The following is a 26,714-nucleotide window of genomic DNA, read 5'->3' on the forward strand; positions in this document are numbered from 1 at the left end:
AGGAGCGGGGTGTGTGTGAGTGAGAGAGAGAAAGAGAGAGAGAGAGAGGGGGGGAGAGAGAGAACTAGGGTTAGAGAGAGAGAAACCAATGCAAACCTAACAAGACATGGCCGTCCCTCTATACTTTTGGCCCAAACAAGTAGAACACTAATCATAGAAGCAACCAAGAGGCCCCATGATTGCATCGGATGACATGCAGGCAGGCGTACGCAGTTGGGACACTTTATGCAATAAACAACACTTTGTCGTACTTTGCATAAATCTGCCCTATATGGAAGAATGAGAAGAAGAAAGCCATTTCTGAAAGACTACCATAAAAAGGTAAATAGTCTCTATTTATATAGTGCTTTTCAAGTTACTGAAGACCTCCTGAAGGACTTTACAATGAATACATGCATGGTGCCTACTTCCATTCACTCGGAGGAGCTGGGAATCAAACTAGCGACATCTCTGTCCCAATACGATTGCCCTACTTCCTGAGCTACTGCCGCCCCATTTGGCGTTTGCAAGAAACCACATGTGAGACACAAATAACACGTGGAACAAAGTGCTCTGGTCAGATGATTACACTTTTTGGGCTGAATGCAAAGCGTTATGTTTGGGGTAACAGTAACACTGCACATAATCCTGAAAACACTATCCCCACTGTCACACATGGTGGTGGCAGCATCATGCTCTGGGGTTGTTTTTCTTCAGCAGGGACTGGGAAGATTGTTTGTTGATGGGAAGATGGATGGAGTTTAGCACAGAGCCATTCTGGCAGAAAATCTGTTGGGGTCTGCAAGAGACCTGAGAATGGGGTGCAGGTACACCTTCCAACAGAAAACTGACCCTAAACTCATAGTACAATCTACAATGGAATGCTTCAAAAACAAACATATGAAAGTGTTAAAACAGCCAAGCCAAAGTCTAGACCTCACTCCTATAGAGTATTTGTGGAAAGATCTGAAAAATGCTGTGCACAAACGATCACCATCAAACCTTAAAGAAATTGAGCTGCTGTGTAAAGAAGAATGGGCAAATATTTTTGTTTCTAAGATGTCCAAAATCTAAAGAGACATACCCAAAAAGACTTGTGGCTGTGATTGTAGCAAAAGAAGATCGTACAAGTTATTAACTCAAAGTATTTTTGCAGGCCTACTTTTCTTTTTTTTAATCTTTTTTATCTGTTAGCACATACTGTTGTCACTAAGACAATATTTTGAGTTCTTGTCTCTAAGTTTGAAGCCTGAAATATGGCGAAAGGTGAAAAAGTTCTTGGGGGGGACATTAATTTTGCAAGGCATGGTAAATCGGTCGGACATGACGGAGAACACAACAACAACAAGGGAAGATATCGTTAGCAAGGGACGCTAGCGGGTATCGGCGTGTTTGCAACCCGATACGCCGCGTATAGGATTACAAACCGGCTACTAAAATCAAGACTGCGAGTACAGTGAATGAATAACGAGGGAGCCGGATAGACAACGAGGTCTTTAATCTGGGATAATGGATAACCGGGGGATAAGAGCACAAACGGTATCCTATGCAGTAAAACCGCCATTTTTGCTGGCCAGCTTCCCGACAAGCTGCCAAAACTCGCAGAAAGTCAACTCGCCGTCTGAGTTCTGGTCCAGAGATGACATGAGGCGCTCCACCGCTTCTGGGTCGCCTGGCTAAGAAGAAAAAGAGAGGAAAATAAAGAGAATGTTACAAAAAAAACCACTCTTAGTCATTATCACCAGCTATCCAAGTCAGGTAGGTGATATTGTTTTTGTTTGGGGTCTAAATATGTGTATATAGTATTAGCTTGGTCAAAATTTCACTTTATAACTAGGAAAAAAAGTACAATTTTAGCTAAATAGCATGTGAAAAATGTAAAAATCTAGCTAAATAGCTTGCCCAATATTTTAAACATTGGCTTGATAGTTAGCTAGAAAAGTAAACAGGTCAAATAACTAAAAGGGAGCTAGATATCTAGCTAAAAAAAAAGTTAAAAGCCAACTAAATAGCTGGAGAGAAAGCAAAGAAAAGCTAGATAGGAGGCCAACATTTAGCTTGATAACAAGCAAAAAAGTACAATGTTAGTGTAATAGCATGTAGAAAATGTAAAAACCTAGCTAAGATAGTTTGTTAAATAGCTAAAAAGGTTGCTTGGTAGTTAGTTAGAAAAGTAAACTAAAAGGGAGCTAGATAACTAGCTAAAAAAGTAAAAAGACAACTAAATAGGCGGATAGAAAGCTGAAAAAAGCTAGATAGCCTGCTCGATAGGAGGCCAAAATTTAGCTTGATAACTAGCAAAAGAAGTACAATGTTAAAGAGGATTATTGTACAAATAATTTTGCTGTTTTATTGCACAACTTAAGGAATGAAGGACCCAATCCTCTTCACTTTACACGATACTTTTCCGCAATCATGCGGACATTATGGAAAACTGCATTTCGGTCCTACAGAAACCATATATCTTTGAATTATCACATTTTTTAAAAAATGATTTGCATGTGCCTCCTAAACAAGGTTTAGAAGGTGGAAAGGTCCATTTTGTTGGTAATAGAAAGCATCTTCCCATCAGCAAATCAGAAGGTGGAACACAATGCACGATGAAAAATTGCGAAGCAGCGACCAAACAATAACCACATTTCGAAGTAACGACGTGTCTCTGCATATATTCAACAATTTACGTTCTCCACCAGGGGGTATTGAACGAGTTTGGAACTGGGCAAAGGTGTTTGCCATATCCACACAACTCTCCATAATCATCCTCACTCTTTGTAAAGATATTTTGAGCAGCACATGTTGTCGGGTCATTTTCATTGTACTGCCATTGCCAGGTTTGCTTTTCTTGTTTGGACATTTTCTAAGAGGTTCAGTGCCCACTTGCTGGTATACTACTTGTTTCTAGCATTTTTCATTTCTGTTTTTGTGGTTGTTCTGGTTTGGACTTTGTCAAGTTCGATTCTGTTTGGACATTTTGTTGTTTTGTGAACCCTTGTTTGTCACTTTATACCTCCTTTGTTATTTAATACCTTCCTTCTTTTCGAGCACCCCTGCCTCCCTGCTCCTTCCTTCCCCGCATGGGTACATCCTCCACAAAACCTAACATAATTACTAGTATTTCATTATCACTAGCTTTGAGTAATTAAACTGTTAAGTTCCCACCTTATTTTTCACGATTTACTATATTTACAAATTGTTGATTTTTAAAACCACAATTAATCAGAATGACTACCGACCTATATCTATCCCAAAAATTGCTTGGATATAGCTTAAATCGGTTGCTAAAAACAGGGTTCTTACACCTTTTTGATGGCCAAATTTAAGCACGTTTTAAGGACTTTCACAGCTTTCTTTTATTTTCTCAAGTACCATTGAAAGAAGAAACCTGGTGTGAATCATGTATTTCGCGGATTCACAAATGTACCTGGAGTTATATCTGCGATTTTTAATCTTGTGTGGGACAAACAGAGTTGGTGGATACAACCGGAATGTTTGATGTTTGATCTTACATTACACATAGTCCAGTGTTTTTACCGAATTGCTCAGTCCACATATTGAATGGATTTGGGAGTACAGTCCATAAACATGCCTGATTAAAGTTGCAATATGTGTGTAAAAAATAATTTTACCTCTTTTTATTAGTCATTAAGTGACCAAACCCCCAAATTCCAACCCTTAATGCTGAGTGCCAAGCAGGGAGGCAACTGGTACCAATGTTGTAAGTCTTAGGTATGACTCGGCCAGGGCTCGAACCTGTGACCTCCCAGCTTCGGGGCGGGCGTCCAACCCTGAGTTCAGCGAGCCGGTGTGTAAAAATTTTTGGAGACAAATCTCTTCGCATATATGTGTTGGGTAGAATGAAGCTTTTACATTTTCAGTTGCAGTAAGTTCTCCCCATTATAATGTACCCTATTTTTTTGCATAGGCCATAATAAATATCCATAATCCATACATAAACCTTGCACTAATACACATTTCATAGTGCCCTGTTTAGGTGTAGCATGGACCAGTCCTCATAGCGAGCTATGATGCTTCATAAGACAAGGCCATACAAACTAATACCATATGCTATGTTAATCACAAGGGAAGAAGATGAGCAATGGCAAAGCGAAGCCGCCGGAGAGCAGTGTCGGCATTACTTTTAAACAGACTTGTTGACAAACACGGTCACAATTTCAAGCATTTACAAGCACCGAAACTCCGAGCACTTTCAAAGGATTTCAAGCACCCCAAAAAACCCTGTGCTTCTAGCCGCGACTAGCGGGAAAAAAGCAGCCTCCAAAAAACAAAAATGTAATGGTAGGAATGTGTCGCAGTGTTCAAAATTGGAAAAAACAGACAAAATATTGACAAAATATTATTAATCACATAAAAAGAGAAATGCAATGGAAGACCAGTGTCGGCGACATTTTTAAGCAGACTTGTTGGGAAACATGACAACAATTTCAAACATTTACAAGCACTTCACTCAAACTATCAAGCACTTGAATACACATTCAGCTTCAAGCATTTTAAAGAATTTCAAGCTCCCGTACGAACCCTGTGATGTATTGCCACATGTGTCTACTTCCCAATGTCTCAAAATAGCTTGATTTGGTTGCTAAAGCCCAAAAGGAAGTGCCATTATGACCTTCAAACCGTAACTCTAACCTTGACGAAGTTGGGCAGTTCCGAAGCGACCAATTGGTGGAACTCTTGCCGGCTCAGAGTGCTGGCAGAGCCGTCATTTCCTGCGTATGCTTTAAACTGGCTGACCAAAGTTAAGATGGCGGCTTCCATGCTGGCTTCACCTTCGGAACAACAAAACAAAAGTAACATTTCTGATAAAATGGCGGAGATGAAAGAGGGAATATAACGTACCTTGTGATGCTAGGAGCGTCTTTGCGTCAAACCGATCATGCCCGTCTATTTATACGTGTGGTCCTGATGCAAGGCTCAGCAGAATAGGCTCCATTATCCCTTATTTTCCACAGTAAAATGCTGAAGCGTGATGTATAAACGTAAGGAAAGACCAGATAGCATCAGTCCAAACAAGCAGTTCATGCCCGTCTAAGCACAATAGGAGTTTGTACAAAACACATGAGGTCATCGTGACTGGTGTGGCACCCAAAATATTAGGACAATTATTTGTTTTCATCTCCCGTTTCGATTTAGTTAGTTGGTTGTGATTTAAGGTCGAATCACAACCACAGCAGTAACAACTAAGGAGATTTGTGTTATGCAAGATCCAATGAATTCTTCTTTACAGTGCCTTGCAGGTCTCTTGCAGACTCCAACACATTTCCTACAAGAATCACCCTGAATTTGGCTCCATCTATCTTCCCGTCAACTCTAAAAATCTTCCCGGTCCATGCTTAAGAAAAGCAACCCGAAAGCATGATGCTCCCACCACCATGTTGGAGAGTGGGGCTGGTGTTTTCAGGGTGATGTGCAGTGTTACTTTTATGCCAAACAAAACTCTGCATTCAGCCCAAAAAGTTACATTTTGGTCTCATCTGACCGGAGAACCTTGTTCCACATGTTATTTTAGTATCCCATGTGACTTCTTGCGAATGCCAAACGGGCCTTTTTAAAGTATTCTTTCAGAAAGGGCTTTCTTCTAGCCACTCTTCCATAAAGGGCGGATTTATGCAGGGTACGACTAATAGATGTGTTATGCACAGATTTTCCCATCTTAGGTGTGTATGCCTGAAGGTCATCCAATCTGATCATGAACCTCTTGGTTGCTTCTCTGCTTAGTTTTCTCCTTGTTTGACCCGAAGGCTTCAGTATTTTAACACCTACTTTTCAGGATTTTTGTTGTTAATATATGTTGAAAAAAATGGGTTCCACTTCACGATTGTGTCTCACATGTTCTTAGAAAATATTGTGTTTTTTGCTCAAAGTTTGAAGCTTGAAATGTGTCAAAATGACAAACTTCTTGGGGGTCCTATATTTCCATCAAGCACTATTTGTGTATAACATATATATGGAGTTTCTTTTAAACATTTCTACATATGGTAGGATTGGTTGTCTATGAGAACATAGCTTTAGGAAGCAAATCAGAAAAGTAAGTTTCTTGTTGGCGATCTCACCTGTCGGGAATTCAAAGCATGATCGGCTTCCGTGGCCATTTCGTCACAATGACAGTACGCAAGGTTGTCATTATCAAGATTCTTCACTCCGGAACTTGCCCCATCGCATCCGACAGGCGTCGTTTGGCAAAAATGCTTTCATCTGCAACGACCTAAATAGTGTAGTTGACATCTTTTGCATTGTTTTGTCATGTAGCTAACTTGCTAACGTTTAGCAGGCTAACAACCAGAAAAAAAGCGCTAACAGATTTTGCAGTTTTCCTTTATTGAACTCAACACTGGGCAAAATTTGGGCCAGGCGTTTGTCAAAGACATGGATGAATCAACAGACACCGCAAACAAGCTCAAGAACAAACAATAAAATACTGACATCACTCGGATAACATTCCGAAAACACACTATAGAAAGGTCACAATCTTCTCGACATTACATTCCTCTAGGTCAGGGGTGTCAACCTCTTTTTGGCTTAGAGGGGCCACATTGTAGAAAAAAAACATTCTCAAGGTGGCCGGAGAGGAATATTAAAGAGGCAGAAATAGAGAGAAAATATATATAGAGAGGTAGAAAAGGAAATGGAGAGAAAACAAAATTGAAACAGAGAATAGAGAAAGAAACAGACAAAAAAAGAAAACAGAAAGAAAGTGAAAGAAAGGAAGTGAAAGAAGAGAAAAATAGAGACACAGAAAGTAAAAGATAGGAAAGAAGAGAAATATAGAAAAAGGAAAAAGGGGAGAGAAAACGAGAAACAAAAAGGAAATAAATGAAAGAAAGCGAAAGATAACAGAAAGAGGGAAAGGGAGAGCAAAATATAAAAGAGGGAAAAACAGACAGCGTAAGAAATAAAGTGAAAGAGAAAAACAAAGATTGAAGAAAAGAGAAAAATAAAGAGAAACAAAAAGTGGGAAAAAGAAAAACAAAGTGAAAGATAAATGGTAAATGGTCTGCATTTATATAGCGCTTTTCAAGTCAATGAAGACTTCCCAAAGTGCTTTACAATGTGCTTCACACTTACCTATTCACACACTCACACACCAATAGCGTCCTTGCAGCCTTGCAGGTTAGGAGAAAAACAGAGATTGAAGGAAAGAGAGAAAAATAAAGAGAAACAAAAAGTGCGAAAAAGAAAAAACTAGTGAAAGAGGAGAAAAACAGAGAAGCAAGGAAAGAAAGAAGGAGAATTCAGAGGGAGGAAGAGAAAGTCCAGATAGAAAGTTAGTCAGAAAGAAAGGAAGAAACAATGAAAAAAAAGAAAGAAGGAAATAAATAGAAAGAACAAAGAATAGAGACAAAGGGAAATAGAAAAATAGGAAGTCTAAAGAGAGAAAAACAGACACATTGAAACACAGAAGTGAGTGGGTTGTCAATTGCTTAATGGCTTCCTCTGTCAACTTCCATTCATTTCCAAGCTTTGGTTAGGTGCTATTTCCTTAGCGAAATGCAGGACAATGCGGGGCCACGACATAAGTGTTCATCACCATAGGAACAGACTGTGAATCACATCTTTATATAACACTGCTCTGAAGTCACGTAAAACACTTCATTTGATTTACTGCTTACCTGCGAGTGCTGCTGTTCTGATTAATAAAACAATCTTATAAAAGATAGGATGCAGTCATTAGAAATCATCAAAGAACAATCACGTGAGCAAGGTTAGTACTGCGCACAAACTTTTGGAAAAAACTCCAGTCGTTGCTGTTTTGGTTAGCAAATGGGTCCAGTAGTTTTATCACCTTTTGTCCCAAAAAAGAAGTACCTCATTGCGAATATTAAGAATCTCTCAGAGGGAAGGAAAACAACGGCAGGGTGAAAGCAAGAATTGTCTTTGTCATTGATATCAACGTATTGAGCTCTGTGTTCTGCTACAGAAAGCACACAGCAAATGCTATCACAGGGGGAAGGTTGTATGTGTGTTTTGGGTGGGTATAAGTAAGATAGGCTGGTGTATGCTTTTGGTCAAACATTGGGGTGGCCGCACAAGTCTGTGTCTACCATAACAAACTGGGAAGCACGGCTAGAGATGGCTTTCAGCGACTTATTGAATTGAAAATAAACTCATCAATTACATTGTGCTGTGAAGAAGTCAAAAAAACGCGCCAAGAAATGGTGATCACCAGCGGGAGCTCTGTGGATTGTTATCTAGTCCGGGATGGGAGCTAGCATCGCGAGAGAAGGCAAGTAAGGCTGCAGGTCCAGTCTACTGCTATGACTATGTAACAAGCCGCCCCTGGCTAACCTGTATCTCACTAACACCAGATCCATTACCCATGAAACAGAAGACCTGGAGCTACAATTTGTGGGAAACGCTACATTTGCGACGGTTGTATCAGAGACCTGGCTTAATCCAAATATACCCGATGCTAGTGTGCAGCTAGCCAACCGCTCTCTAGATGGCTTCTTTACGCTGAAAGGAGAAGCCCTACAATTTTTTTGTACTTTGTATGATGACAATAAAGACGATTCATTTGACTGCAATTCTGTGTTCTATTTGTAGATCTATAGTTGATATTTTGTCATATACTCTCAGTCGGCAAGGATATCATTTTGGGGTAGGTTTGATTTTGGGGGCTTTTATGAAGGGACATTGGGACTTTCTCACCCCCAATAACCGAGGTAATACTGTATTTTTGTAATTAAAAAAAAAAGATATTTCCTCTATTCACAGCAAAACGATGTCCACTAAAGTCTTTCCATTTAATGTTGTTCGACGGCAGCAAATTTCCACAGAGCTTCCCTCTCAAACTCCTTCATCGCATCCTCCAGGGCGGGGTTTTCACCCTCGGCCGCCTCCGCCACGTCCTTGAGGACGTCCGCCACGTCCTCGGCGAAATCGACGAAGGACCGGCGGTCGTGCGCAAACACGCCGCCGTGAAAATAGTTGGCCGTCAGCCGGCGCAGGAACCTTTTGCGCTCCTCGGGCCAGGCCTCCAGCTTGCTCAGGTAACCCTCCAGGAGCTCCTCAAACTCGTGCAGCTCCACGGGGAAAAGACCTTCCTTGGCGGCACACTCCTCCGCTGAGGCGCAGTGGGGAGGTGGGCGGGCGGGGCGCCGCAACTTCTGTTCCTTCGCCCGGCTGAACACGGCCCTGTTGTAGGACCGCTGCTTTTGGTAGTTCCGCCACGGCTTCTCCTTCCTCTTCTCTTCCCTGTCTGGTTTCGGCTTCTTTGGCTCATTCCTGTCGTCCCTAGGCCGCTTTTCCGCGTCCTTGTTCCGACGTATGGAGTGCTCGCCCCCCTTCAAAATCTTCTCCAGTTGCTCCCACAATTGCCTGGGTAGCTTACCGACGTCTTGTTTTGCGACATGCTCCTCGTGCTTCCCGAGAAGCTTGTTCGCTGCGTCGGAATACAAGACAGTTAGTGTGAAATCAGACTACAAGATTTTTATTGTATTATTAACCAGACGGGTGTCAAACACATTTTAGCTCCGCATGGTAAAAAAAACTTTCTCACAGTGGCCGGACTAGCAGAATAAAGTGAAAGAAAGACAGGGCCCCTCCCAAAAAGAAAGAATGGAAAACAGAAAAATAGAGAAATAGAGTGAGAAAAGGAGAAAGGGAGAGAAAGAGAGAAAGGAAGAGAGAAAAAGTAGGAGACAAAGAGAAAAAAACAAAAAGAGAAAGAGTAGGAGATAAAGAAATACAAAAAAAACGGATAAAAGAAAGTGAGAGTGAGTGAGAGAAAGACAAAGAGAAGCAAAGAGAGACAGAAAGAGAATCAGAGACAAAGAGAAAAAGTGAAAAAATAGATCGAGAGACAGGAACAGAAAAAGACACAAAAAGAAATAGAGTAAGAAAGAGAAAAACAAGGGAGAGAAAGAGAGATCGAAGGAGGAAAAAGAACTCAAAGTTAGGGTGCACGTTTTACAGTACTTGTGCTATGATTAATCACAAAACATTGGATGAAGTGGGAATTGAACCCAGGTCGCGGCGGTGAGGGCGCAGAATTCCGACCACTAGCAATATAGATGACGTACGAAAAGGAATTGGATTTTATCACATTCTTTTTAGTCTGGGTACCAGAGAGGAATGTTAAGAGAATTGGGAAAACAGAAAGTCACCCTGAGAAATTTCGATAAATGCAAAAAAGCATGCTCTTCGGTATCTGACGATGAATCGGACATTTAATGAATACATTGTACATTTGATGTGGCGTTCATTGTTTCTGTTGTCAATAAATGATTTCAATCATGGCTGCACATATTCAACAACATGTGTCCCTTACAATGTTTAGTTTGAGCTTGGAAAAAGCAAAACTAAATTCAAATCCAAAATTAGGGCACCTTCAAATTCCTCATCGTACGCGTTCACTTCCTCGATCATGTTGTTCAGTTCCGGCCTTAACGGGTTTTCACTCAGCAACCTCATCACGATGGACAACTCATTGGCGCTGCTGTCCGTGTCGAACGTCTCCAAAACTGGTTTGAAGTCTGGAAACACCAAAAAAGTTTCCGTTTTTCAGCTTCAAGTTTGAAGCCTGAGATGGGGCAGTACAAGGGGCCAATACTTTCGCTACAATGCCCATACCTGCAGCCATTTCCTTGGTAAGGCGAAGGCCGGCATCGCTTTGAACATCAGCGGCTTCCTGTGGGCATGAAAGGGAGCCGATCAAGAGCGGAAGGGGTCTGCTCTCTTTTCTTGCAATCCACTCATTCAATGTCAAGTCAAAGTAATGGAAATGGTTACTTTTCTTAGTAACTAATTACTTTTACAGTAGAGTAACTCAGTTATTAACTCAGTGACTGTTTGGAAGAAGTAGTGAGCAACTAGAACTAATTATTTTTCTAAAGTAATGTGCATAACACTTTAAATAGATACCTACAAATGTATGCCTAAGAAATATATCTATCTATCTATCTATCTATCTATCTATCTACCTTGGTCATATCCCTCAAGAGGGGTGACCGACAGCAAGACAAACACATACAAAAACAAGGAAAATAAAGGGTAATATAACAAAAAAACACACGTGAAAATTTTTGGGGACCATGGCCAACCCAAATGCCCAAACACCCAAACAAGTTAGGCACCTCAACACCTAAGTTGGTCATGCTTTTGTCCCTCCAGATGAAACGGGACACCAGAAAGCGGCCATGTCAATCGGGTCAGGGTGACACAACACACTCTTCTGTTCAACAGCAGGGCTTGACAGCTTTCACTGGTTTACCCCTGCCGCATCATACGGGTACCCTGCCCATCCTTTAGAACACGTCTAAACATCCCACTATCCTTTTACAACACCTCTCCATTCATTCCTATCACCAACAAGAGTTCTAGCTTCCACTACATTTAGACCTCTTTCCTGCAGTGCAGTGCAAGAAATGTACACAAAAATAAATCACATCGTATCTAAACACATGAATAAATGCTGTTTGGTTCTTTTAAGGACTTTTAAAGTCAATTTCTCCATTTCTCCAGGACCATTAAAACAAAAAATCCGATGTGAATCGTGTTTTTTGTAGAGCCACCAACATATCTGCGATTTACATATGTCATTTTTCATCTTGCGTGTGGTTGTATCAAACACATATTTCTGAAAATGACAGGGAAGGTGTTCTCCAACGTCATATCTTTCAAAATAACAAAAATGATTTTTTAAACCTTTCCTCTTGGGCGCTTCGTAGTAACTCATGCCAGCTGACGTTAATCACGAGAGAATAATGCCACTAGAGAGTAATGTGGGCGTCATTTTAAGGCAGACTTGTTGAGAAACATGGCAACAACTTCCAGCATTTACAAGCACTTCACTCAAAATCCTTGAAAACACAACATTTCAAGGATTTAAAGCACTCGTTTGAAGCCTGGAAGATTGAGCTCGCGTTGTATCGAAAGTAAGAAAAGGAAGCCGGCCGACCAACCTGTTTTTGATCTGCATCGCTCGCATCGTCAAGGTCGCCTGGAAGCAGAAGCACAAAGGAGCTGTCAATCATAACGAAGCCGTCAATCTTCTGCCCGATTGACAAGCGGCGGCAAGCTTGACTCGCGAGTGTGCGTTCTTTCGTGTGCCGTTCGTGTTTCTTTCCATCTTAAACTTTTCTGTGTCGTCATAAATATGAAATCTTTTGCTAGATTTCATCACGGCACTATACAAACTCAACCCTGCCCTCTAACGGTCAGTGAGAGCATTTTGTTTTCATTTATTTCAAAAAATTGTAACTTTTGATAGAAATGACCTTGAGACTCTTTTAGATAGATAGATAGATACTTTATTCATCCCCGAAGGGAAATTCACTTTTCCAGCAGCATCCCTGAGCTGAGAACAATCGAAAATAACACGGGAGCTGCTGGAGTGGCTGCAGAAATCTATGACGGGCCGGGTCCGGCATGCGGGCCAGATGTTTACCAGACCTGACAGCAGATGAAAATTGGCCCACGAGACGCTGGGAGAAAAATAAGCTGCAGTTTTAAATATGTCCACTTGATGTCACTAATGCCAAGTGCCACTCCTAAAGCAACTGTAGCTGTATTTCTCTCTCTCTTTGATTAATTTTTCTCTTGGTCTCCCTCTTTCGATCGTTCCTTTTCTTCTTTTTTTTTTTATCTTTGTCTGTCTCTTATTCTATCTCTCGGTCTATTTTTACTTTCTTTCACTCCTTTCTCTTTACTTTCTCCCTCTCTTCGCTTATCTTTTTTCACTTTTTCCGTCGCTTCTCTCTCCCTGTCTCAATTGTTTTTGTTTCTTTTTCGCTCTGCTTCTCTTATCCCTCTTTTTCCTTTCTTTTTTGCATACTTTTTTCATTCTCTGTCATTTTTCCTTCTTTATCCCTCTCTCTTTCTCTTTTTATTATTTTATTGTCTTTCTGCTTCTCTTATCTATCCCTTTCACTCTCTTTTTCATTTCTATCCTTCACTTATTTTTTCTCTTACTCCCAGTCACGTATTCTCTCTCAGTCTTGCTCTTTTTCCTCTTTCTCTCACTGCCTTTCTTCTCATCTTTCTTTCTCCCTCGGTCCTCTATTTTAAACTCTTTTTTTGCTTTTACCCTGTTTTCTCTGTCTTTCTTGTTGTCTCTTTTCTCTTTCTTTCTCACCCTGTGTCTCCCTGTCACTTTTTGCTCTCTTTCTTTCATCTCTCACTTTTTTCATTCTCTCCTTTTCTGTTAATCAATCTTTCTCTCTCTTTAATCTCATATTTCTTCCTGTCTTCACTATTTTCTTCTCTCTTACTGTCTGTTAAATCTACCAGCACAGCCCCAGTCAAGAGTTTTTTTTCCTACCATGTGGCCCCCGAGCTAAAATGAGTTTGACATCCCTGCCCTAGACGGTGAACACACCAGGGTCTCAGGAAATGTAATGGGAAACACTGATCCAGTGCACCTAGCAGCCCAGAAGATAGGATAACTAAGGGAAAATGATGATGAAATCAAGCCCATCTAGTACTTACCGGTGAAGAAGAGGGCGCAGAGAAGGAGGAGCACAGCAGCGCCGGCGATGCATTTGCTAACGGAGCACCACACTTTCTCTTCTTCTTTCTGCAAAAAGTGGGTCGCGTCACATCCGTCCTCGTCCTCCCCGTCGTCTTCCTCGTCCGACGTTTTCGACTCGGACGGGGCCGTCCTCCTGCGCAGGCCGTCCCCGCAACAATTGTCGGAAGGTTCGAAGGCTGCAAAAAAACAAACATTTTTAGGGCTGTAGGGTCATGAACTTTAGAACAGCATCCTGACCCCCCTCCCCCCCTCTCATATTTATTTCTCCCTACCAATCTCGACCGGACTTCACAGGATCCAAGCAGCCCGTCCGTGTTTCAGCAAAAATCTGAAATATGACCCCTTCGCAATGCCCAAAGAAATAATGAAACGATGTCAGAATATGCGCATTGAATCCCACGATAGCTCAAATTAAATCGCTTAACGCAATCAAGTTGTATTGTGGGCGGGACGCCGGGCGAGTGGTGAGTGCGCCAGCCCTACAGTGCGGAGGTCCAGGGTTCAATTCCAGCTACCCCGTTGCCGTGCCTGCGCGGGTTTCCCTCGGGCGCATCAGTTTCGTCCCGCATTCCAATAACACGCGTGGCAGGTTGATTTTTCTTTGTCTCCCTCTATCTTGTGCTTTCTTTCTATCTTTTTTCTGCTCTCACGCTTTCTTTTTTCTCTCTCTTTATTTCTCTTTTATCTGGCCCCTAAGTTTGACACCCCAGCTGCTAGATTGTACGACAACTCCAACTATGTTTCATAAAAATTACCTTCTGCTTGCTCTTCGTTCATCTCACACTCAGAAGACCCCACTTCCTCGTCCTTTTCTCCTTCCTGTCCCGCACCGATTCTCTCCGCTTCCGTGCTATCCTCACCCGGAACCGAGCCCAACGTTGTTTTTTCGTGTTTTTGTGGAAGCTCGGCGTCTTCGCACGAAGGAGGCTCCAAAGAGGTCTCGCTGGGGCCGACCGTTTCGACGGTGAACTCCGGGTCTTGAATGTCCTGGTTCTGTTCGGGGACATCCCGCGGGCCTACAGAGTCAATGCTGAAGACGAAAGCCACCCCCAGTTGCTCGTTGTCACTGGGAGAACTGGTCATGATGTCGTGGATGATGGGGGCCTGGCTTTCTGGGTCCAGCGCCACCGGCTGGTCACCAGACTCTTGACACACCTGGCAAAAAGTATGTCACAAGATATCTTTGTTAAAAGGGGCAGTGTACAGTATATTATTTCCTCCTAATGCTTTTTAAAAGCATTAAAAGTACAAACGTTTATTTAAAAGTTAGTATTTGTCAGTATTTTCTACGCAATAACTAAATTTAATTCAGAGGTAAGATATCGGGCCCGGGCTGGAATCCGAACCCGGACTGAATTTCGGGCCAGGCTGGGCCTCTCTCTCGTCCTTTCTTTCTTCGTGGAGATGCTGCAATTCTAGGCCCAATCTTACCTCTGTTTAATCTCTTACAAACATACATACAAAGTGAAATACACAGTGTTCATTTCAGGGTTTGTGCACCTTTCTTATGGCCAAATTCAAGCTATTTTTAAGGACTTTCAAAGCCAATTTTCCAATTTCTCCAGTACCGTGCTGGTGTAAATTTATTAAGACATATGATTTTTAGTACATCTCAAATAGATTTGTTTAAAAGACAAATTTCTCTGCATATAGGGGTGTTAAAAATGCTATGTATGATACATAATATGTAGTTTACAATTTTAGTTGCAGGAAGTTCTTCCCTTTACAACAGGGGTCGGGAACCTATGGCTCGCGAGCCATATATGGCTCTTTCTACGAGTATCTGTGGCTCAGAGACAGATTTGATTGCATGCAAAATTTCTCCATCTTGTCCAAAAGTTGTTTCGTCTATCCTATTAAGTTACACGTAAAGCTAAACCGAAACTTACTGACAATCTATTACTTCGCAGTATATATATGGCACGTTTTTCACTACAATTTACAGTCAAGGTGTCACACAAAAAAATGGGGAAAAAAAAACTCGTTTTAGCTGTACAACGCTAAAGAATCCTTTATATAAAAGTTCACTATGTAATCTGTGTTCAGTGTTCAGATACCTTATGATGAATCCACAGAACTGTAAATACGCCAAAACACCGGAAGAGAACTTAGTCATTTGATTGGGTGAGTGGGAGGAATGGGTGTAGCTATGCAAAAAGTGCAAGCACTCCCTCCCATCTCTCGCCAAAGGTAAGCACATAAGGCTCCCTATTCTCAGAATGTTGTGACGTTTTTACAAAATAAATGCTTGCATCTGGTTTTGAAACCAATATGTATGATAAAAAAGGGTCAAAAGGAGTTTAACCGATCTTGAGTCATTGCAAGAAAGAGACAAGTTTAAAGTGGTATGTTTGTTGATTTTGGGACAGGGGCTCTGGCATTATTCTCTTTTCATAATTTTTATCAAATCATCAAAAATAAATGTGCTGAAGACTAAGCTTTTGTCTGGGGCGCGGGTTTAGCAATTTAGTACATTTGTCTCATAATATATGGTGTGGCTCTTTCCCAAAATAAAATTAATATTTTTTGCTTTTATGGCTCTTTGAGTCAAAAAGGTTCCCGACCTCTGCTTTACAAGTTACCACTGAGAAACGCTATCATTGTTTGCATGGCCCATAAATGTTCATAATTTAAATGTAATCCTTGCACTAATACACATTTCATAGTGCCCTATTTAGGTGTAGCATGCATCTGTCCTCTTGGGTGCGACCCTTAAGGGGTGATGACAGACAACGACATACAAACTAATGCCAGCTGCCATTGGCAAAAAAAAAAATCAAGCTCTTTTCAGTCGATGAAAACCCAAAAACATTTTCAAGGGTATCAATCAGCCGGGTGAACATTGAATGTAGTTGCTTGAAGTAACACAAATTTCAATTAATAATTTACATTCTCATTTAGAGATTAGCCCACTTTGCGCTATTGCACCTTGCCTACCAACCTGATGGCCTTCTTCTGACAAGATGCAATCCACTGGAATGAGACTAGGCTTGAGCTCAACAACACCTGCAATAATAACACAGTCATTTTTGTAACATGGCTTTCCCTCTCCAAAGTTGTGAAGTGACTTCCTACCTGCCGCGATGTCTTCCGACAAGCTGGGTACGTCACCCATGCTCTCAGTGCCATCGTCCGATGGACCGGCGTTGTCCGCTGCTGCTTCCTGTAGAAGGGAAAAATTGAAACCTTCCACAAATGGTTGCATGGACTCAAGGCTATGAGGCAGGGGTAGGGAACAAACAATGTCTTGCAAAAGTATTGCCCCCTCAAGAATATTGCCAGATTTCAGGCTTCAAACTTATCGATTAAAAAACTCAAAATATTTTCCAAGAACCAACAACATCTGATACACAATCAAGTCATGTTTATTTGTATTGTATTTTAATCACAAGTCTCAATGGGTTGTCTCAAAGGGTTGTACAGACTACAGACTATTATTACACCATCCCCTGATCTAAAACCCACAAGAGGGCAAGGGAGCAATTAAAAACCTTAGCATGAGGAAATGAAGAAACCGTGAGAAGGGGTTGCACAATCGTGAAAAGAAATGTATTCATGATTTTATATTGCGCTGAAAAATTATTGAAAAGGAGGCGTTGCAAAAATATTGCCGCTCTTTGACTTATTACTTTGTGGAACCTTATTTTGCTGCAATCACAGCTACATGACTTTTTGGTATGTCTCTAAGTTTGTGCATCATTATCTGCCCGACCAGTGAGATTTCTTGTCGAGCTTGGGCCTAAGACCTTGGTTTTGGTTAAATTTTCTCTTAAAATATATGGTTTGTCCCTAAAAAAATATCGACATATTTTGCTTTTATGGCTCTTGGAGTTGACAAGGTTCCCAACACCTTGCTATAAAAACTTGATTTTAGAGGTACAATCAGGCCTAAAAACCCAAGTCGTGGGTATATAAACCCGAACCCGCCAAAACCCAGCGGATTAACTTGATTTGATAAACTGAGCTCGAAGTAAACCCGAAACTTTACTTTGCCGAAGAGTGTGTTTTGGCTAAAGTGCGCAGATTGGGGTTTACTCGGGAGAGTCCTTCAAACCAATTGAACGGTTCAGCGCCGAAGTGCACATTTCAGGAAAGTGCAGCGAAATGAAATTAAACTAAATGGCAACGAAAAGACAAAACCTGTTCTGCAGATGACAAGCTGCAAATAGTGACATCTTTGGCCGAAAAGCAGAAAAAAACATTTGTAAAGCTTGTAAGCTATCAGCGAGAAGCAGAAATGACCTCTGACATAAGGAACGTGGAGGTGGTGAGAGGAATCGGTGCATCCAGTGTGACAACTAAGATGAATATTTCTTTGAATTTCGTGATTTGCAGTTAAACTGATAGTGTGGTAAGCATGTTCTGAATAATATAACTTTGGCGCCAAAGATTGCATTTTGGTGCTGAACTGCAGAGCCAATGTATGTTACTCAAGTAAAAGTACCGTTACTTCAGATAAATATTACTCTGGTAGAAGTAGAAAGCGATAGTAAGTGCATGCTGTGCAGATCCTTCACGAAGAGGGAAAAATAAAACAGAAGAGAAAGAAACTGCAAATGAGTAACCTAGCTCTTCCCGAATTAAAGATTCACATTTTAAGCCCGAACCTGGTCGGATCGGGCCCAGGCCCAAGATCTTATTTCAACTTGAATTGGAATATGAGGGCGTCTCAAAGCCTAATTTGAGTTTTTAGCCTTGGTGTATTTGGCACTCTGAGTTGTTGGACATAGATTTTTTTATCATACAGTTTAATCGCACTTTACTGTCTGAAAAATACTAAATCATACCAATTTGATTAAATTTACCTCTGGAGAAAGGAGCGTCCAGCTGTTGGTGGACGAGCCGCTGCTGCCAGTACTGCTGCTGTGGTCCGACATTGCCATCTTTAGACGCCTTTTGGCACAGCACAGGGGACACCGATTTCAACTCTTCTTTTTTACTTAATCCTGCAAAGGACGTCGCAGTTGCGCAAATCGTGCCAGATAAAATCGACAAGAGTAATACAGATTTGTGATTAGAATGAACAGCGACCACGGGTGCTCGTTGCGTGTGCGATTACAGCCGTGATACGTGCACGATTTAAACGGAGGATTAACGTATTATAAAGGTTACGTAATGCACGTAAGGCTCCCTAATATAATCGCACGAGTGACGTTTTGGCCTGTTTTGGTAGATGTGTAAAACGTCCATAAAAGGACGTTTGTGTCTCTGAGGTCACACGTTTCCATACGCTTTCCCTGTATTAATACGTTTTTTTATCATTTCAAATTGTGTAAGCCGTATTACATTTTTAGTACGGGCAAAATATATAAAAATAAAATAAAAAAAGGACAACTTTGTTTGACCGATCTTGCTTTGCCAATTTCGTCTTAAATTCGAATCGTCTCGGTCACTAGTAACTGACAACGACAATGTCATTGTAGATTACTAAGATTGCCGCGGTATCGATCTATATCATTTTGGGTCGTATATATATAAATAAATGTGATTTTGGACCAGATTGCTTTCCACAGATGAAAGAGGTTTACTAAATTTAATTAATACCTACGGTGAGAGTTTTGGCAATGTGAATCAATTATAGTTAGTGTAGCAAGACAATGGGAACTGATACTCAGACATTTTTGTTGCTAATTAAACACTATACATATATAACACTAAAACCATATGTGGAACACAGTTTGCGAAATCCTGCACAGTAACTTTTGATAATCAACGTTAAATGTACTGCAAGAGGGGGAAGAACTTAGAAAGATCCTGAAAGATGTAATTGTAGATGTGAGTAAATAGGTGCCGTGTCGCGTTTGTGAGGTTTATTATCGCTTGATAAGGGGGATGGCAATCATCAATAAGGGGAGCAATTGTCTGAGGGTGGCAGGTATGTTTTTGATGCAAATAGAGGGGAGGTGATTTAATATAGGGGCTTGCACGCGTGCAAAATTGCATTTAAAATTAATAGTCACGTTCGCCATTCTCTCGTGATTGTAAACAAAGGATGCAAGGCTACTTCCGGGTTTGCGTCTGGTTAGGTACAAGCCACGTACACGTTCCACAATGCCACTATAAACACACACAAAGTATATTTACCCCAAGTCGTTGAGTGTTAATTCACACTCCAGGATATCCACTTTTAATCCACGGAAAGTCCCATCGATATTATGAAGTTCGAAAATTCTCATCTGCGCAGTACGTGACGTCAGTCCCGAAAATCTTCTCAACCAATCAGATTGGAGCGTTAATTTCCTCCAAGAAACAAAACAAGAAAACCCTCAGCCAATACAAATTTGTTACAGTCAATTTTTCCGGGTTTTCCACCAATTAGATGCGTATATCCAAAGCGTGACGTCAGGGCAGCGTGACTGACGTCTGGCAGGTGATGGTGACCTAAAGATCCTCCTGATGCGAATTTAAAGCCTGAATGTCAGCAAGTACATTTATTTATACTCAGTTGTGGTAGACGTGGACCAACTGTTGAAGAACACGTCTAAAAAGTTATATTTGAAACTTGCTGTGGGCATTTACCTTGGCAGTTGCTCGTGAGACTCGTTCGTTGCATCAGAAATAGAATCAGACTCAGCTTTATTATCATTGTGTTGCTACAACGAAATGAGAATTCAATTCCTGTTGGAGAATACACAAATATATCAAATCTGATACATAGACAAATATAAACTATTCACCACTAATCAAAGTATTCATTTTTAAAGTTAAAACCATACACAACTGCGATATTGCACTTAATTATTACAACATATCTGTCAAGCTCCAGGGCTCCATGCCCTTACAAACTGTCGTATTTTCCCTTACAAAATACAAAATAATCTTACACCATATATTTTTAAAACGTGTTTATTTGTGTAGTTTAACATGTTATATTGTACATGTGTTTCGTTATATCATATACATTGTTAATTAACATTTTGTTGTGAGATCCTGAGTTGCTCGACATGAATGAAGTTTATCATAAAAAAAGTTCAAAAATGAAGTAGCTTGGACGTTCACTGTAGAAGGAAAAAAATACATGCAAATATAATTAAAGAGAATAATACATTTTCTTATTCAAATTATGAATTCATTTTTTGCATTAAATTATCGTTGGTAATATAATGATTAAAGGAATAACAGCAAACCTGACTTTTTTTCATTTTCTCCTTTCATACTTCATTTTTTTCTTAACTTCTTCATACAACAAAATAATCGTAATATAATGCATCAAAGCAAGTGAGCCGTTTGAGAGTCGTCTCTCTTTAATGAGTTGAGCCGAAAAAGCCGGTTCTCTAAAAAGAGACGGACTTCCTTTCACTACACAACTACCACGGAATGTTGCATGATGGGAAATCCCCAGGTGGCAGACGCATGCGCAGAGTAGCATCAAACCACTCGTTTCGTCTGCAACGGAAAAAAAAACGATACAGAGATAGAGGCTACCGCAGCGAACTGGTTTGACTTGAGGCTCTTTAACTCCACCCGGCGGAGTAAAGGCCCACACTAAACCACACCCCCTACATTGCATATTACCGTACTTTTATTGCAGTGTGTATTTTTTGTAGCACTATTTAAATACTCTATACAACACGCTACAGTGGGTATTAGCACGTCACTTTGGGTATTTGTATATTGTTTTCCTTTTGCTTTATTATTGTATTGTTCTCAGCGAAGGGATGCTGCTGGAAATGTGAATTTCCCTGTGGGAATGAATAAAGTATCTATCTATCTATCTATCTATCTATCTATCTATCTATCTATCTATCTATCTATCTATCTATCTATCTATCTATCTATCTATCTATCTATCTATCTATCTATCTATCTATCTATCTATCTATCTATCTATCTATCTATCTATCTATCTATCTATCTATCCATCCATCCATCCATCCATCCATCCATCCATCCATCCATCCATCCATCCATCCATCCATCCATCCATCCATCCATCCATCCATCCATCTATCTATCTATCTATCTATCTATCTATCTATCTATCTATCTATCTATCTATCTATCTATCTATCTATCTATCTATCTATCTATCTATCTATCTATCTATCTATCTATCTGACTTGATTGATTTGCCGTTTCGTGACAGTCGGTGTTTACCGGATGGTACCCGTAATTGACAAATTTGCGTTTTCCCGTACAGATTTTCTTGTACGTCGTAAACGTCTTAAAATACATAATAAACGTACTTTGTACGACAAAAACGTACAGCTTGACAGGTATGTTACAACCTTAACATTTTTCAAGGGAACAGAAAGTGCTGCAGGAATACAGAGGAAAACAGAAATACATACAGTAGCTAAAATACATTAGTAAAAAGAAAAACAAATATACATTTTAAATGTTTTTTGTATTGATCATTATATCATTCTGCAAAAAGACATGCAATGCTGAGGCCACCAACCTGGAAATTCTGTACATAAAAGTTATGAACATAACCAGTGACAAAGGGTAGCCTTGACGGAGCCCAACTCCCACTTGATACGACCAAACTCTGGCACCAGTCCTACAGGGACCGAACAGCCGGGATAAACTGGATGAACTCATTTAAAAAAACTGAATATTACATGTTGTAATGTTGCACGAGCGTAATAGATGAACTGTCTTTGAGATGAGATGTTTGCATAGTATGTGTGGGCTTAATGTTTGGTGTTAGGTTGGGAAGAACAAAGGTGAATGGCTGTTTGGTGAATGTGAGTGTATCCTTGACTCTACCCACTTCTCATGAGGGCGACATGGCTCGTTAGAGATATTTACAGACAGACAGACAGACAGACAGACAGACAGACAGACAGACAGACAGACAGACAGACAGACAGACAGACAGACAGACAGACAGACAGACAGACAGACAGACAGACAGACAGACAGACAGACAGACAGACAGACAGACAGACAGACATATATAGATAGATGAGCAGATGTTATGTTTGATTTGAAAATTGATTTCATTAAATCTTTTAGGGGATGGATATTAATCATAATTTTAGAGTGTATTTCTGCAAGTTTGGGGGCTACAGGTAATTTTAAACACGTAGTTCTTAATCTATTTTTAGGCCAATAGAATGGCGCTTTTGAACTACGTTATCTCTCCGCGACAGTTATAGTCGACCAATAGAAGAGGATTTTTTTGGCCGTCTCGCCCAATGAGAGGAGGCCTGGTCCATTTGAACGTTGAAAGGCGGGCTCTCGGTTTCCAATTCAGTGTGAAAAGTGGAGCGCTGTGAAAGCATTAGCACTCACTCAAAATTACAAATACGCCAAATTTCAAACTACCTCTACGAGAAATAGTTGAAGGTAACCTTTATATTCTATTTGTAGTTCAACAAACGTCAATACTGTTGTCTCGTGGTGCTATTTGCTCCTTTGATATCGCGGTGGCTAGCTGGGCCTAGCCAAACTAGCTTAAATGTGCTCTTGTTTGAATGTTGCCTTTAACATAGTCTATTTTTTAGCAGACTGTCATCATGTCACACAAACAGATCTACTACTCCGATAAATATGACGATGAGCAATATGAATACAGGTAATTATGACGGCTCATAATGCGGTCAGCATGGCACCTCGTACTTGACGAAAACGATATGTTCAAACCCGGAAGTGATAATAACACGTGTGTCTTACTGTATTTAGACATGTTATGCTACCCAAAGACATTGCCAAGCGTGTGCCAAAGACTCATTTAATGTCAGAGACTGAATGGAGGAACCTTGGTGTGCAGCAGAGCCAAGGATGGGTGCACTACATGATCCATCAGCCTGGTAACTACTTTCCCCCTATATTAAGAAAAATATTGTCTGCAACATTCATTGCTGCCTGGTCATCCTGGTAGGCGGTACACCTCATGTTTTGTCCCTTCCCTTAGTTTTTTAATTGTTCTCATGCTAAGGGTTTTTGAGTTTTTTTTCCCTTGCTTTGATTAATATTCACCTTGTTTTATAACCTTATATTCTCTGTTCCTTTATCTTCTTGGCTCATACCTCACTGTGAAGGTGTAAAACTGGAGTGTCATGCCCAATTTCGTTGTCACAATATGTTAACCCATTTTGTAACAATGACAATAAAGGTATATTCTATTCTATTACTTTACAGATCAGGGCATGTTGAATTGGATTGTCTTAATGTAATTGATAACAACGTAGTAAACATTGTATGGAGCGAGATTAGACACTGAAGTCCCGGGTAAATGTATGATTAAAAATCTTAAAGAGAAAACATATTAACACTGTGCTTAGTTATAGTGACAGTGAAATGTTAATGAATGAAAACTAATTGTGCATTGTACTAAAACATTTATAGGGTTTTCGTGTATCCTTGGGAAAAGCATCGAGTTCATTATTCTAAAAACAAGTGCTTTATTGGCTTTAAAATGTTTTAAACTCTGGGATGTCTTGGGATTGAGTATTACTTGCTTAAACTCATGAGATTATTCACATTTGCTATGCTAAGTAATACATTATCAAAATATAACGTGTTCGCATAGTGATTTCGAGCAACAATTAACTGCAATTTACAAAAAGACAAATTAAGTAGCTTACCCTGAACGCATTACTAGTGCACAACTGCAATACACACACACGTCAGCACTCACAAGACTGTAGGCTAGCACCACTTCAACAAAATGAGTGCTACATTGAAGGAGAAAAAAAGAAAAGTGATCTACCTGAGACACAGTGTATGAGTTGCCCATCTGTGCAACAATTAGACGTTACTGTCACGTGTGTGAATACTGTTAACACCAATTTTAATTCCACATAGTCTGTTTTGCTGTGTGTAAATAGGGCACCAAACTCATCTCGTTTAAGTCGAGTCATATTTATTTGTATATCCCTTTATCACAAAAAGTCTCAAAGGGCTGTACAGAGCACAACGACGATAAAATTACTAGTAAAATATAAAATCAGCTTTATAAAATGTGTTTGGAGGAATGGAAATGTGTTAAGCAAAATATGTAAAAACTAAATCTGTAACTTGGTTTGCATATAATCCAAATGCCAAATATGATTATGTGAATGATAATAAACTTGTAAAGTTCTTACTCGGGTAAAAAAACAGCTGTGTCATCGCCTTTCATAACAATTGTATTTATGATTCAATAGTTTACAAGGGCATACATTCTTCCTAGAGGTAGCCTCTTGATTTTGCTCTAAAAATGCACCGACTCGATGCATTTGACTTTAAAATGTACACAATTTTCTTCCGGGTGGGGCGTGCCCTCGAACCGCCCTAAAATGTTCACTTACCAGTGTCTCACAAATTTGTGGGAAACACTGCAAAAGTAACTTTAATTCCAAGACTGTATCCAAAAAGTTGAATTGAAGTAGACCGCTGTAAAGATTTCCGTGTATTTAGCAGACAACTGGTCATTGAATTTCCTGTTTCTTCCCCAACAGAGCCGCACATCTTGCTCTTCAGGCGCCCTCTGCCGAACGTGACCAAAACAAAACTGTAGCCGTTCCTACTGTTGGATTATAAAGCTCTTGCATGGCGCTGCCCCTGACTTGAAACGGAGGAGGATCGTGGCACAGACTGAAAAGGGGCGTCCTGAATCAGAAGAGGATGAGAAAAAAATTTTCGCTTGTGAGGGTGGAAAAAAGCCTTCTGCACATCTATTGTCCGCTTTTACCAATCTTTCTTTCCTGTTTGCCCTTGTAAGTTACTTCCCACCTCTTATTTTTAATTACCGAGTTGAGCTCTGAAGAAAAAAGTCGCAAGGAAAGGTGCCGTCGCTCAAACACCTTAGACATGTAAGCGCGTGACATTTTGCTGCTGAGTGGAAAGGAACATTTCACTGTTTTTTTTTGTCACCAAAGCTGTAACGACGGTCCACTCTTTCTGACGAGAGAACAGGACGTCTGTATGGGATCTGAATGTTTTTGTCATTTATAAAATAAATGTTTTCAAATGTTAACAACCCTCCCACCTTAGTTTTGACTTGGATTAAACGCAGTTTTATTCATTTCACGGTTCCTTAGCCACCAGGGTGGTGAGGGCATTGCCTGTTTTACAAATACGTGACATTATCAAGAGAGAAGTCCTGATCTGACAGGGATACAGCACCTCTATCACGTGGCCGCCTTTCTTTTCCGGTTAAAAGCGTCATCCAGCTTTCCAGAATTGAGCCGGATCTCTGCACTGACAGGCAGACATGTGATATTTGATAAAATAAGCCCAACTGCCATAAACAAGGGTTCACTGTCAACATAATTGAGTTTTTAAATAATTGTGTTTTTATAATCAAGTGTTGGGATTGAAGTTCTGTAACAGGGCTCCTGTGGATCCTTGGTCTTCAAAGGCTTGGAATTTATTCTTCTAAAAATGAAGCCTTTATTGGCATTAAAATGTCTTGAATCCAACTTTCAAATGTCCTAAAAATATGAGCACATTAAGATGATATATTTTTAAACTAGAAAGATTTGTCGTCTTTAATAGATTACAGATTTACTTTGGTGCCAATGTGCGTGAGCGCAATAATGGAACTATCAAATTGGTGATGTGATTTCAGTCAGGCCAATCAGAGATATTTAATTTAGACCAGGGGTCGGGAACCTTTTTGACTCCAAGAGCCATGAAAGCAAAATGTATTAATTTTATTTTGGGAAACAGCCACACCATATATTATGGGCCACTTTTACTAAATTGCTAAGCCCGCGCACCAGACAAAAGCTTAGTCTTTAGCACATTTATTTTGGATGATTTGATAAAAATTATGAAAACAGAATAATGCCAGAGCCCTTGTCCCAAAATCAACAAACATACCACTTTAAACTTCTCTTTCTTGCAATTACTCAAGATCGGTTAAACTCATTTTGACCCTTTTTTTTTTTCATACATATTAGTTTCAAAACCAGATGCAGTTATTTTTGTAAAAACATCACAACATTCTCCGAACAGGGAGCCTGATGTGCCTACCTTTGGCGCAGACGGCGTAGGGCGAGAGATGGGAAGGAGTGCTTGCACTTTTTGCATAGCTCCACCCATCACTCCCACTCACCCAATCAAATAACTTAAGTTAAGTCAAGTTATGTTTATTTGTATAGCCCTTTATCACAAAAAGTCTCAAAGGGCTGCACAGAACACCATAACTGCATTCCCTGATCTGAAACCTACAACGGAGCAAGTAAAAACTCAAAAACCTCAGCTTGAGGAAATTTAAGAAAACTCGAAAAGGGGCCGGAAAAATGGATTGGTTTCTCATTGCTTCAATCCTACCTCTCAGATAGGATGCATTGTGCAAGATATACAGTAA

The 26,714-nt window shown here is 40.3% G+C and overlaps 3 protein-coding genes across 5 annotated transcripts; 1 reads left to right on the forward strand and 2 right to left on the reverse strand.

The window, feature by feature from the left end:
- Nucleotides 1–1,455: 1,455 nt before the first annotated feature.
- s100a11 (S100 calcium binding protein A11) lies at nt 1,456–4,954 on the reverse strand. The gene is made up of 3 exons (XM_088329266.1): nt 4,837–4,954; nt 4,627–4,766; nt 1,456–1,655 (listed from the first exon to the last, which is right to left on the reverse strand). Exons 2-3 carry the CDS (start codon nt 4,753–4,755, stop codon nt 1,524–1,526), a joined length of 261 nt encoding a protein of 86 aa, XP_088185392.1. The 5' UTR covers nt 4,756–4,766; nt 4,837–4,954; the 3' UTR covers nt 1,456–1,523.
- Nucleotides 4,955–6,296: 1,342 nt separating this feature from the next.
- On the reverse strand, nt 6,297–19,708 carry pbxip1a (pre-B-cell leukemia homeobox interacting protein 1a). 2 transcript variants are annotated; one of them, XM_088329269.1, is made up of 10 exons: nt 19,553–19,708; nt 18,274–18,414; nt 16,544–16,631; nt 16,410–16,474; nt 14,224–14,623; nt 13,426–13,644; nt 11,901–11,938; nt 10,570–10,627; nt 10,326–10,472; nt 6,297–9,379 (listed from the first exon to the last, which is right to left on the reverse strand). In XM_088329269.1, exons 2-10 carry the CDS (start codon nt 18,349–18,351, stop codon nt 8,742–8,744), a joined length of 1,731 nt encoding a protein of 576 aa, XP_088185395.1. In that variant the 5' UTR covers nt 18,352–18,414; nt 19,553–19,708; the 3' UTR covers nt 6,297–8,741. The 2 variants fall into 2 exon arrangements, with proteins under 2 accessions (XP_088185395.1, XP_088185394.1); XM_088329268.1 differs by lacking the exon at nt 19,553–19,708 and having other exon boundaries at nt 18,274–18,519.
- A 2,806-nt stretch (nt 19,709–22,514) lies between these two features.
- cks1b (CDC28 protein kinase regulatory subunit 1B) lies at nt 22,515–25,384 on the forward strand. 2 transcript variants are annotated; one of them, XM_088327834.1, is made up of 4 exons: nt 22,515–22,762; nt 22,921–22,991; nt 23,099–23,226; nt 24,859–25,384. In XM_088327834.1, exons 2-4 carry the CDS (start codon nt 22,933–22,935, stop codon nt 24,915–24,917), a joined length of 246 nt encoding a protein of 81 aa, XP_088183960.1. In that variant the 5' UTR covers nt 22,515–22,762; nt 22,921–22,932; the 3' UTR covers nt 24,918–25,384. The 2 variants fall into 2 exon arrangements, with proteins under 2 accessions (XP_088183960.1, XP_088183959.1); XM_088327833.1 differs by having other exon boundaries at nt 22,525–22,762; nt 22,924–22,991.
- Nucleotides 25,385–26,714: the final 1,330 nt, after the last annotated feature.

The sequence above is a fragment of the Urocampus carinirostris genome, chromosome 2 (genome assembly GCF_059441175.1).
Source record: "Urocampus carinirostris isolate Australia breed hairy pipefish chromosome 2, RoL_Ucar_1.0, whole genome shotgun sequence".
NCBI lineage: Eukaryota > Metazoa > Chordata > Actinopteri > Syngnathiformes > Syngnathidae > Urocampus > Urocampus carinirostris.